At 37.6% G+C, this 17,163-nt stretch overlaps 1 protein-coding gene across 3 annotated transcripts in view; it reads left to right on the top strand.

Annotated features, from left to right (window-relative positions):
- FGF10 (fibroblast growth factor 10) overlaps positions 1-16,686 on the top strand; it is an 81,788-nt gene extending 65,102 nt beyond the window's left edge. For 2 of the 3 annotated variants that reach the window (XR_006291193.1, XR_006291194.1), the window contains 3 exons: positions 9,780-9,883; positions 13,335-15,270; positions 15,433-16,686. Coding sequence is in view for 1 of the 3 variants with exons in the window: in XM_043547505.1 (XP_043403440.1) it covers positions 9,780-9,883; positions 13,335-13,532 (302 nt within the window). In the remaining 2 variants the exon portion in view is untranslated. Of the gene's footprint in view, positions 1-9,779; positions 9,884-13,334 lie in introns of all 3 variants that reach the window. The other variant, XM_043547505.1, reaches the window with a different exon arrangement.
- Positions 16,687-17,163: the final 477 nt, after the last annotated feature.

The following is a 17,163-nucleotide window of genomic DNA, read 5'->3' as shown; positions in this document are numbered from 1 at the left end:
CCAATGAAAGTGAATGAAACAATTATTCCACTCAAACTGGACATGGAGCTCAAGTTAATATTCTGTCTAAACAAGGTTATGAGAGACTGAAGATAAGACCAAAACAGTGACCAACAAAATAAAAGTAACTAGTTATTCTGGAAAAAATATACCAGTGAAGGGGAGGTACAGTGCTAGCATCAGATATAAAACCATCACATACGGGCTCTCATTCGTTGTAGTACCAAAAGAAGTGACACCAATTTTAGGCCTGGTGTCAATCTCAATCTGTGAAAAGCTCAGTCTGGTAAAATGGGTGCTCTCACTACAAGATCATACCAAACCTGGCTATGAGGCACCTATTCAAGAACATCATGATCTGTTTTAAGGGCTGGGTTGCTTGCAGGGTCCTTCCACTTAGCCATCCATAGAGAAAGATGCCATTTGCACTCCATGATAAATTCAAGGCTGAGCTCTCAAGGATGGAAACAATGCAAGTAACACAAAAATATTGAAGAGTCAATGGAAGCGGTGAGCTCCCTAGTCCTTGTGGAGGAAAATAAAAGCTGGCTACACATATGCTTACGTCCTAGAGACTGCGACAAGGCTATAAAAAGAGAACACTTCCAACTCCCAACAGAGAAGAGATTATGGCTCATTTTGTGAATGCACAATCTTTCAGTAAATTGGGTGCCTCCTCAGGGTTTTTGCAGCTAAAATTAACTGAAGAAAGCTCAAAACAATGCACCTTTAATACCCCAATTGGAAGATACAGATTCTTATGCCTACCCTTTGGGATAACATCAGCAACAGAAGTGTACCACAAAACCATACATAAGAACTACATATATATTAATGGTGTCGACACCTCAATGGATGACAGCGTCATCTGGGGCTCAACTACAGAGGAACATGATTGTAGCCTTTGGAAAGTGTTGGCTTCCAATAGAGCTGCAAACTTGAAACTAAATAGGGAGACATTTTGTTTTAGGGATTACAGAACTGACTTTTATTGGAGATACTATTTCCAGCGAAGGTGTAAAACCTGATAAGCAGTTTCAGCCATGTCCACAGTCAAAGATGTCCAGCAGTTCCTGAGAATGGTTAATTACTTGGAAAATTCATACCTAATCTATCTACAAAACCAGCAGCTTTGAGGAAACTCCTAGAAAGTAAAAATGAATAGTACTAAGATTCAGAACAGGAGGAATCATGGGAAGTTTTGAGACAACAACTGATACAAGAGCCCATATTGAACTTCTACACACCAAGCAGGCCTATTGGAATTTTAGCAGATGCTTCACAGTCTGGGTTAGGTGCAGTGATTTTACAGAAACACAATGATTGTTGGCAACCAGTGGAGTATGCATCAAAATCACTGACTGATGAGGAAACCTGATATACACATTGAGAAGGAGCTTTTAGGAATATTGTTTGCCTGTGAGAGATTCAATCAATGTATTTATGGCTGGGCTGTAGATGTTGAAATGGACCACAAGCCCCTGTTAGAATTATTTGGAAAACTGCTGAATGACTGTAACTTAAGGATTCAAAGAATGATGATAAAACTGCAAAAGTATGATTTGGTTATAACCTACACACCTGGTAAATTCATGTTTCCTGCAGATGCACTTTCCAGAGCAATGACTCCACTACAAAACTAGAGAAGACTGTAGAGATAGAGATGCAAGTCTACATAGATCTGATTGTAAGTTAAGTCCTGTAGCTAATGAAAAACTGCAACAAATAAGAGGGGAACCAGAGAAACATGAATCACTGGGGATCCTTAAAGAAGAGATAATTCAAGGGTGACCTGAAGAAATTAACAATTGTTTTCCAAGAATAAGAGACTATTGAAACTGCAGACATGAACTTACTATGATAGATGGGATGATTTTCAGGTTCAGCAAGGTTGTAGTACAAGTAAGCCTCTGGAAAGAAATGCTATGGAAGATCCACAAGTGTCATTTAGGAATTGAGAAATGCAAACAATGGGCATGAGAAGTGATACATTGGCTGCGGATCAATTATGACATTGCTAATGTGATAGGAAACTGCTTTTCATGCTTGAAATACAAGCCATGTAAACAGGCAGAGCCTCTGAGACCTCACCCAGTTCCACAAAAGCCTATGAGAAGGTAGGCACTGATTTATTTATCTGGAAATCAAAGGATTATTTAATAGTCCCAGATGATTAGTCTCTGTATCCAGCAATTTGCTCACTGCACAGTACTAGTACTAAGTCAGTAATAGCTGGCATGAAGGGAATATTTTTCAGACATGGAATTCTAGATGCAAACTTTAACAATAATGGGCCACAATTTTCCAGCACAGATTTTAGGCACTTTGCCATTGGTTGGTTATTTTCATCACAAAACATCAAATCCAAATTACCCCCAATCAAATGGATTTATGGAAAGGAGTTTACTGGTGGAGAAGGACCTTATGAAAAAGACATTCGACAGCGAAGGTGATTTCTATAAAGCTACATTGGTTCTTCTCCAGGTCAGCTGTACATGGAAAGAAGGATCAGATCTAATTTATCAATCCCTATAATTTACTGAAATCTAATGACAACAAAACCATATGGAAGATGAAAGAAAATCAAAAATGGACGCAGAAAAATTATTTTGACAAAAGGACCTGTGATCTCCCATCTCTTAACCCCGGTGATAGAGTGTCCCTGAGGAATCATGCCTCTAAAACTTTGGGCCAAAGGGGTACCATTAAAGAACAGCTGAATCCAAGGTCTTACGGAGTTCAGGTGGACCAAGGGGATACATTTTGCTTTAATTGAAGGAATCCAAGCGTAATCCCAGAAAGTTCTAAAACATTGACAGTAGACAGTGGACTCTGTCATTTACCAACCAACTGATCGTTTATCAAGGGACAAAGGAAAAACTGTCAAGGAATAAGACAACAACTCAGACTTTAATGAAAGGCTGATACTGAGAAGATCAGAGGGGGAGATCAAGTGTCCTGAAAAACTCAGAGACTTTCTAACCTGCCTGGAAAATGGGGTATTTGAAGAAAGGGCATGGATTCACTCCATAGAGATGTGCTGGTAAACCTCTCCTCTCTAGACAGTTGACACATTAGGTATATGAATTGTAGTTTACGGAAATGTACTAGTCAGGTTGAGAATTGAATGTATGTGTTATTAGATAGTTGTTAGTTGTTTATAGTGAGTTAGTTGGCTTTTTAGGATGGAAGATGTAAATATATGTTTATGCAAGACTGTAATTTATAGAGGTTCCCTCATAACGGTCAGTATTATAAATACAGGAATTTTGAGACGTATCCTGGAAGTGGGGGAATAAAAGTTTTATTCCTTTCTCATTCACTGGTCTGTTGTGTAATGAACCCCAAGATCATTACAGGAACAGGGAGGCAATACCTGTGGGGAGAGAACAGGTAGAAAGCATAAGAGATCACCATCAAAAGGGTAGGCGGAGGGCTCAGAATTGGGGGGCAGGCAATGGAAGGTGGAATTATTCTGCCAGTCTAGGTTTACAGACACACAAACTGCAGTTTTAGAGATTTTATAGGTGCTTATTATACAAATGACAAGGCAACAGAAGAATGATTGGCCATCCTACACCACAAAGAAAGAGGTTCTGGAGCCTTGTAATCCTTTTTGACTGATACATACAGAACTCTCATAGCTGCATTCAATTATTAGTGCAGTAGTGTCTTGATAAAGTATCAGATACTTTATTAATCACAAAAAATACTGAACTATTTCCGAAGGAACCATGTGATTAAATTCCACAGTAAATATTTTCAGTTCAGATGCCCAGCACTTTTATAAGAACACAAGAAGTTTGCAAATAGCAATACAAAACTATGTAAGTGCTATTTTTTTACAATTCCTCTGTGTAGTGTGAGATAGCCAGCCATTCTTCTCTAGCCTTGTCATTTGTATAATGACCACTTATATAAACTATAAAAATACAGTTTATTTAAGGTAAATATATTTGGTTCCTATGGTGAATATGTTTCTAGCCTTTGGGAACACATGCATGGCTACAGAGCACATCTCAAGTTGATATTGGGAATGTTTCTAATTACAATGAGTTGGAAATGATTTGGGTATTGAAAACCATGCTGTTACAGTGGATGTGGTGAAATGGGATTAGCTGTAATTGTTGCAGTTTATAGAGTTACGACTGTAAAATAATAGTGTGATATCTGTTTTAAAACCATAATGGAGGCCACAAAGATTTTTTTCTTTTTCTTTCCAAATTCCTACAAGACATGAAACTGAATTGAGCAACTACTACTGAGATTCCCCAAAATTGCTTCATTAGTTTTTCATAGTGGTTATTATGAAGGCAAATTATACACAAAATTTCCACTTTACATATTTTATAGAAATTAAAAGACTAAGTCATGAAAATGCCAGACCCTGTTTATCTGTCATGCTGAAGCTTATTGTATTTGTGGAATATGAAACTTCTGCACCATATAGGGCCTAATCCTGCAAGCCCTGGTTGTAGTATCATTATTTAATATTTGTATCGCAGCAGTGCCTACAAGCCCCAGTCATAAATCAGGAATTTATTGTGCTGGACGTTGTATAAATGCATGGAATAATGGTTGACTGAAGTGGGAAGTTGACCTATAATGTATTTTGCCACAAATATTTCCCTTAATCATTAGATGGTGAAAAGAACTTTAATTACAATTTGGGGATGTTCTACTGTAAGAATCTGTTTCTTTCTTACCCGGGCCAACTTATGCCGCAATGACTTAAGTGACTAGTACTTGTATGCAGGTATTTTCATCTTTTTTATCAGAGGCCATTGGTTTGAATCCATTCCAGCTCTGAAAGTCAATATGTGGCTCTTTTGTGACCTATGTCAAATTAACTGGTGGTCTCATCTAAATGTTGTTATGCATATGGCTGTATCACAGAATAAACAGGAAGATTCCATTGCCTTAAATGGACTTTCAATTGGGGCCCTGAAACATAACTTCTCTAAAGAAGAGACTATACGTTAGGCCAAATTGCATAGGGAGAGAAGCACTGTGATCTAGTAGAGCCAAATTCTGTACAGACCTAGTGTGCAGCTCTATTGAAGTTTCCAAGGTTGCATTGGCAATGGGGAAGGGGGGCGGAAGTAAGCACAGAATTTGGTTGATGTTACCCACCTGAGAGTAAATTAAGAACATAGGATTAATTTCAAACATGAACCTCCACTGAAATCTCCAGAAAGACTCTGGAGGTGAGAATTTATGAAGTTATAATTTGGGACATAAATCATGTTTTTTATCCACGCTTCCAAGTTTTTATAACATACTTACTCAGTGAGAATAAATCCTGTACCAATGGTGATGGTAAACTAATAATAGTTCAGAAGAACCTAGCCACATTTTAGGCAAGCATTACTCGGTGCAGTCAAACTAATTCCAGTGCAATAACATTCATCCTGGTGAGCTAGTTTCCACTCTATCAGTGAGGATAACGTGGAGTGTGAGATTGTGACCACAATTTACCAAAAAAATCTATTGTATTTGATCTTCTACTGAGTAAGGTTCATTGCACTGTAGGCATTAAAGTACTGTATCAACGTACAACATATTTGTGCATCATTCAAGTACAAAACAGGACTGGCTAATTCAATTCCAATTTTGTACTTGAGTAATATACTATCCAATTTCAAACTGCACTTGAAAATTTCACAAATATATTCTATTGAAAAGTGATACTATATTGGTCAATAGAATGACATTTTATTTTAACATGTTGCAATTCTTACAAGTATAATATGACAAAATATAATTCAGTTTAATCAAAATTGACATATCTTTATTAATAAAGTCCCTTGAAATGCTAATGTAGATTTTTTATTGTTAGAAATGGATCCAACCTGGTTTTATTTGAACCACACTAGGAATTACAGCCATTTAAAATTTCCTTATAAATAATGGTCTGTGTTCTCCCCATCATTGTCTGGCATGGAAAGAGCAAAAACATATCAATCACACAGGAAAAGGGAGCAGCTGGCAGAGGAGGGAGTGCTTGCACCACATATTCACCCCACCAAGGGGTTGTCCTATACACTCCATTTAGCGATGCTTGTTTCTGAGCTGGAGTACTTTGAGGGAGATGGATGGCCAACAGCTGGGTGAAACTAGAGAGCTGCTGTTCATCATAGAATGCTCTTGTAGGAAAGCCAATATGGGCCGAAGCTATATGGGTGTGACAGGTGAACGTGGCAATAAATTTCAAAAGAGCTGTGTAAACATTAAAGACCATATCCTCAGCTGGTGTAAATTGCCTTAACTCCACTTAAGTCAATGGAGCTACACTGGTTTAGGTCATCTGAGGATCTGGCCCTAATTAATTAATTCTCAAACTCTCCTCTGTGGTTAGTAAAGAAGTATTATTGCCCCATTTTACAGGGGAATCCAGGGTATGGAAGGGTGAAATGACGCAATGTAGCCTCCACTGTAATAGAAGCAGAATTAGAATTAGAACTTGGGAGCTCCTCACTCCTGTCCCAGCCTTATTTCCCTTTGGCTATGCTGCCAAAAGGTACATCTTCACTAAAGAGTTAAGCCATGTTTACACTATGGGCACTAGAGTGGCATAGGGCAATCCTGTAGTTAAGACACAGAATAGAGCAATGGAAGGGGTTTCTTCCATTACTGTAGGAACTCCACCTCCCTGAGCGATAGTAGCTAGGTTGATGGAAGCATTCTTCCATTGACTTAGCTGCATATATATGTGAGGTAAGGTTTCCATAGCTATAGCACTTAGGGGTGTGGATTTTTCACACCCGTCAGTGCTACAGCCATGTCAGTCTAAGTTTTAAGTATAGAACAGACCTTGGGTTAACACCTCTCATTAGCCTGGCTCGAGGGAGAGTGGCCACACCAAAAACAACACCCATTGTGATTGGGTTGCCAGCATAGAGTAGCCACATCCCCATTCCATCACTAGCTCAAACATCAGTAGCATCCCCGATAGGCCAGCTAGTTTGAGTTTAAAGTACCATCTAATTCAAGCTAGAGATTTGTTTATGTGGATGGGAACTCAAGTTATACTTCAAGCTGACTTTACAGTCAGCCCCTAAAGCATGTGTATGTTAATGTTGACTGAGATATCATACACTTTCACTGATCTGACTGCCCATGTCTTTTCCTGACTGGTGCTAGTCAGGAAGCTCCAGATTCCCAATGGGTCTCTACTGTTACTGTTTTTCCTGCCTTTGGAGGTGAGAGAGTTGAGATCAGGATCTTATTGCAAACCTCTTTCCCTGCTTCTCACTGGCAGTGGACCTGCACCACTATTCATTGCATTTTCACTATAAGTGTTTAGGTTCTCAGGGGAGATTAATGTAGACTTCAGTAGATAATCAAGCTCATCTCACCATAATGGAGTTCGTTTAGATTACAGAATTCTGTGCATTATATTATCCCACACTATGATGATTTATCTTATTTCAGATGAAAATATGAACTCACAAGACTTATGGCAGAAGGAAAGAGGGCTGTTTCAAAGTTTCCAATAATATGGACTGCCTCAATTGTTCATGCCTGTCAGGATTTATATTTTATTATAGGTATAGATTTGAGTCACACATATCTGTTATCATCCTAAATTTGTAATAAGAGATTTGATAAATTCAGAGTAAATTAAATAAACAAAAAACAGAGCCCAAAGGATAGTTTGTAACTCTCAAAGTGGACAAGACGGAGAAACTGGAAAACTTCTAATTCTGCTTTCTGCTTAAAAATAGCCTTTCATTTTCAAAAAGGAAATTTGGAAGGGCCTGATTCCCCCATTGTTTCCTGCTCGTGGCTATTATTAAAGTCAATTAAACTTTTGTGCATGCAGGAACAGCAGGATCAGGCTAGTTGTGGCAGGCTGTTAGTACAAAACCCGACTCCTAACAGGTCAGTGGAAAGCCTTCACTCACTTCTGTGGCTGCGGGAGGCACCAGTGAAGCCACTTATCCTTCAGTGAGAAAAAACAATCCATAATATTGACTGGGTCCATTTGATGTTTTTCTTTATTTTTGGTAAATGTTAACTACCACACCAGCTTGTTCACCATTAAAGATTACCTGATAGTTCTCTCATACATAGATTCACAATGCTTTTAATATGCATGGCCCAAACAACAGATTTCCTCCTACAAGCCCTCCATGCTAGAGGCAGAATTCCTTTACTACAGACCAGACAGCATTATTGCAAGCTTCTTAGCATCACTCCACCAATGTTCCCCACTCACAATGGGCTTTTCCCTGTATGTAGCACAATTATGAAAGAAAGGCCCAGGAAAGGAAGACCTCACTAAGGTCTTCACCCCAAGCCCCACTTCAAACTGAGGTAAATTAGGTTCTGTAGTTTGAATGTACTCAATATGGTTTTTAAGGACAAAAAATAAACATTGCCAGCTAATGCACTGAATGCCTAGTTATGTTGTTTTCTTCCCTAGTTGTGATTATAATATGGAATTTTTAGGTGACTGGGAAAACAAATGGATTCCCCAGCACCCCATCCCTTAATTCTGAGAGCACTTGCACCCCTTGGACACAAGGTTTATCACAAGCTTGGAGGGAAATTGTTGTGGGTTGCCATTGCTTCAAGTGTTGGCAGCTCATCACTGTAGAAAACTTGCTGAAACCTGGTTCCAAGTAAATTTGTTCCTAAGGTTGCTTGGCCAGTGTAGAAGGCCTAGGATTTGTTATTCCTAAAATTTCCCACCATTGCGATCACTCATGCAGTTTTTCTGGTTGTATCAACTTGATGAGCACTAGTATAGGCAGGCCACTATTTTAGCACGTCATATAAACCTGTTTATATATTAGGGAGAAAGGTTTGTACTCACCTACACTGGCTGCATAAGCCATGTTAGAAACCAGTTTAACATGAGCTATATTTAACCTGAATTTAAATATGGCTCCTAAACAAGATATGAATCCCAGTGTGGACATGTTCAGTTTTAGCTCCATCTTCATACCCACTGGCCTGCTACTGACACTGTGGGATGACATTTTTGTGGTGGTTTTGTTGATATTGAGACTTGTCTAATATTAACAGGAACCACTAACATCACACATGGGGCAGTGACTTGTCACACTCACAACCCAATATGGATTAAAATAACCTAAAGATAAAAGACTCTGTATCCCATTACTGGTCCTTTGAGCCGTTCAGTATCCCAGAAAGTTTTCTTCTTTAACAAAAAAATGCTAATCACATTTATTACAAACAGAGCAGAGTGTTTCTCTGTCATCCCAAGATAATGTGAACATCAAGGTTAGTCTTACTATATCCCAGAATGTCAACACACTTGCCAAAAATGAATTTATCAGCTCAATGCAGCCGAGAGATTTAGTTTATCTAAATGTCCTACGAGGAATAAATAGTTTACCACTGTTTTTGAAGATTGGGGCAAATCTGACATTCTACTGACATATGCTGTAGATTTAATTTAATTCTGTAGTTCAGATGTCTCTTTTGGTAACTTTTAGTGAAATCTATGCTAAGGGTGGAGCTGTTTACGTATTTTATGGGGGTTTTAAATGCAGGGTTAGCAAAGGAAACATGATAATTGAAACAATGTTTGTGTATTCTCTTGTAGTGAGTTGAAGAGGAATGTTACTAAAGCTTGTTGGTTGGTTCTGAATATTAACTGGATTTTAGCATGATTTGAAGGGATTCATTTTAAATTTGATCTCTTTTTTTCTATAACGGGCAGATCTCTCTCTTCAATGAAATGATTAAAAGTCTTTGAGCTGAGCCTCTCATTTATTGATTTATTTTATTTCATTTTTGTATTTTAGGCATATTGGAGATAACATCAGTGGAAATTGGAGTTGTGGCTGTTAAATCGATTAACAGCAACTATTACTTAGCCATGAACAAGAAAGGAAAAGTCTATGGCTCTGTAAGTATGTTGCTTTTGTTTTCAAAATGGACTGCAGGAGTCATAACCATAGTTTCCCCCCCTGCAGGAGTCATAAGCATAGACTTGCTCAGTTATCTGTAATTTTCTAGTAATTAGAGCTGCAAGGAGTTGTTCATCAAAATTTCAGGCTCTCATAAACCAGCTCATCGTGGTTAGTTCATTAGGCTAAAGTTTGGCAGTGGCTGCTGGCATTCGTCATGGAAATGGCCTGTTCTGGTGTCTGGTCCGGTCAGGTCTCCCACTAAGTAGCAGCCAACACAGCATGAAAACTGCAGACAATTTGGGAAGAATCTAAAAAGAAATTAAAATGTTAAAGGTATTTTATTCTTTCATGTCTACAGTACAATCCTGTTTGTCAATAATTTGGGGGGGGCATCTGAAACCTCATAAACAGGAGTTTCAGATGATGGAGCAACAGCTTGGAAGACATTTAAAGGCTGTACACCAGGTTCCCAACCCTAGAGTGCACTGGACAGCATAGTGGTCAGCTTTACAGATTCACCAGCTTTAAAGGGGCAACGCTGATTATTGCACAAGAATACTGTAGAGAGGGGGATAATCGCATCCTCAGGAACATAATCAAACTTTGGTTAATCAGAGTTTGGTAAACTTGTACTTACCTATAAAAGATAGAATATGTGTTTGTGTAAGATATGAATTATCACCAATCATTTTCACAGATGCACATAATATAACCCTATGAATGGGTGAACTAAACTCTGGTTTACACACATACTACATATATCTATAGTGTATATGTCAGGACCCTGGTCTCAAATTCCAGTCTTGAACCCAGGCCCAGTGGGTCCTCAGGAAGCAGCACTGGCCATCCCACTGCACCAACTCTTTGACTTACTTTAGAATTCAGACTTGGGTAGGCTAGCTTCTAGGATTCCTCAGCCAGCTCCCATGATCTTGACCCTGATTGGCTGGTGACCATATATAAACTCGCAGGTAGAGCATGACATGCAGGTAGAGCATGACACTGGCATTTGTTTAGAATAGCCTGCATAATTCACTAATGGGTTTGATGCCCAAATTTATGCCAGTAAAACTTTTTTACCACCTGATTCCATCATGTAATCTCTTTATATCATCTGTGAACTATGCTGAAAGATTGGATCAGAATTCTGCATCTGGGAAAAAGGAGTCAAATGAGTTATTTTTATTTTTAGCAAAAATATTTGCCAGCCTTTTTGACTGGTATTTTACAGCTAGTATGAGCAGGCAAAGGGGCAGGAGCTCATTAATTTGATTTATTTATCAGATTCAGGACTGACCAGACAGAAGGAGAATTAGTGTGGCTTAGAGCTGTTGCTTAATTTAATGGCCACTTGCCTTTTTTTCTCCATTAAAGCAAATGATGGCATATTAAAGCAAGTCCAAGCAGTCTTTAGGTTTCTAAAGTGGTGAATATAAAGAGCTGTTTCGGAAAGGGAGAGCATATCCCCTGGAGATGTTTTTCCAAGCTTACATAACTCTGCTAATGGACTAATACTGTGACTCAGAGCATTTTGAAAGTCAAATTGAGTGTGACTGATTCAGTCAACTGTGTGAAGAAAACAAAAGTATGTTTTCTGTAGTTTATAACTGAGGCCTGGTCTGCACGAAAAAGTTAGGTTGACCCAGCTACATCACTCACGGCTGTGAAGAATCTATATCCTTGAGCAGTATAGTAAAGCCTACCTAACCCCTGGTGTAGACAGTGCTCGGTCTACAGAAGAATTCTTCCATCAACCTAGGTACCACCTCTCAGAAAGATGGATGACCTACATTGATGGAAGAACCCTTCCTGTTCGTGTAGGTAGTGTGTACATTAAAGTACTGTAGCAATGCAGCTGTAGCCCTTCGAGGGTAGAAAAGCCCTGAGGATAGGTGAAAGATTAAGCAAGGGTTTGAAAGTTCTTAGTAGTATCTAAGTATAATGAACTCTTGATCACTTTTTAAAATGGAAATCTACAGGAATAAGTAGTGAAGATTTATATGAATTGTATGTAAAGTAGTTGTCGTATATTGCCTCTATGTATCTTCAAATGTCTGTGAAACCACGTAATTATTTTAAAGACTCACTTAAACTATCTGCTATATAAATGTTCCTACTATATATCTGTGGATGGTTTTTACATTTTAAATGCTCAAAGTATCTAATGACATTCATCAAAAATAAAATGTCTAAAGCACCTCAAAATAATCTTATTTGTACCATAAATAACAATTTATTATTTCAGCATATTCTTTCTTGTTAATTTTTGTCTTGGCATTTGAATAGATGCCTTAGAATTACCATATGTAGGTAGGCAGGCAGGTCAGGTCAATGTTTACATGTTCCATTGTAGGGTTCTTTTGGGCTTCCCTGTAAATAAGAACTTGCTTTCTGAAATGTAGGAATTACAGAAATATATACTGCTTTGTGTCTTACTGCACATTTCAATGTGCAGGGTTTCAAATGACCTATTTGCAAAAGAGTTCCAATTTGTATTTAAGTGGCTTTATTGAAATGGCTTCCTTTTTTCAATATGGAAGCTATTTGTTTATTAAAGACATTCTTGTCATCACTCCTGAAAAGCAGATCTGTGTATGGTAAATATTACAGAAACAATTAGCCTCTCATGACAACATACTTGCCTTTTATGTTTTACATCCTCTCCTAGCAAACTGATACCAATTTTCTTCAAAAATGGAAACCATTCATCCTTGGAAGTGTGCATGCAGAATTTTGTTAGGTTCACTGTGAACATTCTTACAATATGGATATTGGGCCAGGCACTGAAATCTTTCAGGTCCTGATCCTTATTTCTGGTAAGGCCCTTTATACCATTTTGGCATGTTAAAGGGGCATCACACCCACTTTAAGGTCCATTTACACTGCCAGAGTGATTTGCACCCACTTAAAGTCTCCTTTGCAATGCCACAGCGGTATGAATGGACTTTAGTTTAAATGAGCCTTTACAGTTTAAAATGTATAGTTTATAGATTCATTTAACATGTGCTACCAATAACCTGGATCAAGACACGTCAAAGATTGCATTTGTTTAGAAGTGCAACATAGTGAATGAGTCCATGACTGCGACGTAGAGAAACCTTATAACTAAGAAACTGATGTTTCATTGCTGCCATGTTCTATCCCAGAGGTGGCTTCATTACACTAGTGGGTGAATTATATACTTTTATTACTATATGTAATTATTTACTGCCCAATCGGTTACATTTTTATTTTGTAGCATAACCGATGTGTTATAATGTGCATGCAATTAAATATTTCAATAAGCAAACCATATAATTTTATAATAATCATCTAGATTATGTAGAAAAGTTGTAAAGCACTTTGGAATCCTTCAGGTTATTATTGTATAAGATATTATTTTATCCTCAATATGGTTAAAAAGTCTTTACATTCTGAACTGGCCTGTTCATTTTTCTCTTCTTACAGAAAGAGTTTAACAGCGATTGTAAATTGAAGGAAAGAATAGAAGAAAATGGATACAACACATACGCATCCTTAAATTGGAAGCACAATGGAAGACAAATGTTTGTGGCCTTGAATGGAAGAGGAGCTACAAAGAGAGGACAGAAAACAAGGAGGAAAAACACCTCAGCTCACTTTCTTCCAATGGTAGTAATGTCATAGATGAAGGAACTGTTTTATTGATGCAGTTGAACCAAAGGCTCTTTTGTCAAGTATACTTGGTAATCCTCTTGAAGAGTAAAGGCAAAGAAACAGTGCAGACGTCTGCTTGTTTGAAAAAGGGGGGAAGCCTTTGAAGGTTTTGTGCTCATTGCTGGCACATGAAGGACTTTTAATTAGTTCTGTGTCATATCTTATAATCAAGATACAAGCTGGATCAAATGGGATGGGAACTATTCCCAGTGTGAATAATGTTTTTTTATCTCTGCGATAGAACTTGCAGGACGTGAGACAATCTGTTGAATGATCTTTGGGGAAAGTTATTTATGGAATACTAACTCATATCAAAGACCTTCATTGCTCATTCAAGCCTAATGATCCAATGAACAGTTAAACATGCAAGCATTTACTGGAAGCACTTGGGTCATATGCACAAATAAAGAAGTTTCTGGAGTAGCCTCATGGAAGAATGGATAGGATTAGGAAATATAAGCATATTAGAGTTAAACTGTTCTAACAAAATGAATAGTGTGGTATGCCTGTGTATTCTAACTTCATTCCTTTTTATTTCTCTCTAAGTTATTTATTTAATAGGATGTTAAATATCTTTTTTTGGTTTTAAATGATTTCCTCAGTTGCTTCCTTATTTCTTCCCCTTTTTTCAGCTTTTCTCACAGGGGTTGATAGAGTAAACTTTCAAAACCTCACTGACTGCCTGAGAATAGGAAACAGACAAGTCTTTAAGGTAAAGTCAGCATTGCAGTGAATATGTCCAATCTGTTTTCTTCTAAACCGTTTTGCACTTAAGCAAAAGGACCTGAAGCAGTGCTCAGATTTATCACACACATTGGATGTGTTTATGTTTGTGAATCCTACCTGCCATCAGTCAAGAACAAACTTCAAGAAATACATTGTCAGGAGGGTCTTGTTGCTTGTATGAAGTGGATGGAGAGGCCAAATCTGTACTCAGGTGCGTTCGTGTTTGGGATGTGTATGTGTATGTAATTCAGATCCCATTGATTTGAATCCCATTGATTCTCATAGTATTTGAGACTAATGTATAGTCTTTCTTCGGGGTCTGATCCAAAATTCATTGCAGTTAATGGGAATCTTTTCACTGCCTGTAGTTGCCTTTGGAACAATCTCTAAATGTGACTCATGCCCATTGATTTTAATGAGATTGCAATATTGCATGCATTTAAATGCAAGCAGAATTATCCTGTGCAGTTGGAAGCACCTGAGAGCAGAATTTGGCTCCCGAAAAGTGAGTCCAAAAAGAGCACACTCCTGCAGTCCTTATTCAGTAACCTTCATGTTCAACTAAATTGTCCTCATTGACAGCTTGAAGAGCCACAGACATATATTGGGACCATTTCCTGAAAAAAGACCATAGAATATTCATGATCATGCAATTATCAGAGACTACTTTCATATGCATATAACATTATGAGAGCCAGCTAAAAAAACAGCAACCGTGTCCCAAGTTAGAATGTCTTTCATATCCATCACAATAAATGAATGCTCAAAAAACACAATATCAGGCACTTTTTATGAAATGTTACTATTCCCACAGCTTAATTTAAGCAAATGAGTTAAAGCCTATTATGAAGTCTGGTCAACCTAACGGAATATAAGGTTGTTTTTTGCTTCACTTATTTCTGTAAATTTAGAGAGCTCTGGAAAACTCATCAATATAACTGTCTTGAGATTCATTTTGTTAGAGCAGATTAATAGAAAACAGGTTTCAGAGTAGCAGCCATGTTAGTCTGTATCCGCAAAAAGGAGGACTAGTGGCACCTTAGAGACGAACCAATTTATCTGAGCATAAGCTTTCATGAGCTCGGATAAATTGGTTCGTCTCTAAGGTGCCACAGGTCCTCCTTTTCTTTTTAATAGAAAACAGTACATCAGCCAACATGTACCACTGTCTTCACATTGTATTCCACTAAATAAATGCATAAACTTCTCTGCGGTGTCCGTAGTGAGAAAAAAAAGTAGTATAATAATAATTTTTCTAAATACTTTTAAGTGATAACTATGAGATTATATTGACGTGCAGTTCTATCTTCAGTATTGTTGGGGGAAAGTTGGTTTTATTTTTATTGTTTGGAACCTGTATTTTGATACAAAAGGAGAGTCTTGCTAAATTGTCTTTTTTTTTTTTTAACTAAAGTTTTACCTGAAGAAAGGCTGGTGTTATTGTGATCTTCTATAACTTATTTGAGTCGATGCTTAGCCAGCACTTCCAATGTTAATTGTTATTTAAGTATTAGCTGTGTATTAAAAAAAAAAAACAGCAGCAGCAGCTTTCCCATAACATGTAAAACATAAAGAACGGTCAGATTGTATTTCCTGTTCCTCAAAACAAAGTTGTCTGTTTTATAACAAAAAAGTACATTTGAGGCACAGCATTTTGGCTTGCAGCTACCAGTGCATTTCATGGTATTTGGTTTCCAACCTATTTGTTGATGAATGAGATTTTTTAAAAAAATCGACCAACAGTAGAATTTCAGAGGTTAAAATTAAATTTGTAATTGAGACTGAATAGCAAAACTTGTCATATGGAGAGGGAGGTTTTCTTGTTTAAATTTTTAAAGTAATAATTGCATATGACAATGTATAATGGACCACCCACAACAAAAATTAAATGTTTGGTTGAGCAAGTATAGTATTGGATAACCACTTTAACAACATCTATGGTACAAACTAGGTTCTCATTTCACAGAACCATTTAGATGACTTAGGGGAGTGTATATGTAAACATTCATAATTACAGGATTTCAAAACACTAAAACAGCTTCTAGCAAAACATATCGCTGCTCACAGAGGCCAAGAATAGAAAATTTCACTTTTCTAAAGTGAACAGAGATGGGGACAGGAGCTATTCTGTGGAACGAATGGTTGGTTCCTGATGGTTAACAAAAATAAAAAATTCTTGAAGGAAAATGATGGCCTGCACTATAGGCATGCTCTGGTATTTACTGTGGTAGAATTGTGCTGCAGACAGTCTTCCCAGAGTATTATAGTTCCTTTTACCATAAGAGGGGACTCCTGATCAAGTTAAAGAGGGTGGGGGTTTTTGTTTTTTTAAAGGCTGATCAACAATGTACAGTATGTTATATTTAAATAAAAATAATAAAATGCTGGGAATAGAGAATAAAAATATTGTCCTTGATTGTTTTATTAGCCTTAAATGATACTGCATAATTTAAAAAAAGCGGGGGGGGGGGGGGGGGGGGGAGAGATTCATGTATATTACAGGATGTGGTTTGGTGCTCCATAGCCCTAAAACAAAACAAAAATCACTTGAACATTTGTAAGGTTTCTTTAATGTTTTGCATGTGTGAGTCAGCTATCGTCACTCTAATAACAACTGAACGCTTTAGATTCTTCCTGTAAGTATCTAGGTCCATCTAGTTTATACAGTGGAAAAAAGCAATGAATTTAAAAGAAGCCTATTTGATGAAAGAATGAAGGGCTTTAGGAGGAAGAGCATGAACTCACATTTGTAAGCAAAATGTAGGGTATTTTTCTCTAACATTTAAAGTCTTTGTCCAAGACTCTGAAGCTTTTAAAGCTCAAGTAAGGTTAGTAAGATGCAGTAGTGCAAAAACATTTGTTCATGGAAGTAGAC

This window comes from Chelonia mydas, chromosome 5 (genome assembly GCF_015237465.2).
Source record: "Chelonia mydas isolate rCheMyd1 chromosome 5, rCheMyd1.pri.v2, whole genome shotgun sequence".
NCBI classification, from domain to species: domain Eukaryota; kingdom Metazoa; phylum Chordata; order Testudines; family Cheloniidae; genus Chelonia; species Chelonia mydas.
This window is presented reverse-complemented; position numbering and strand designations above follow the sequence as displayed.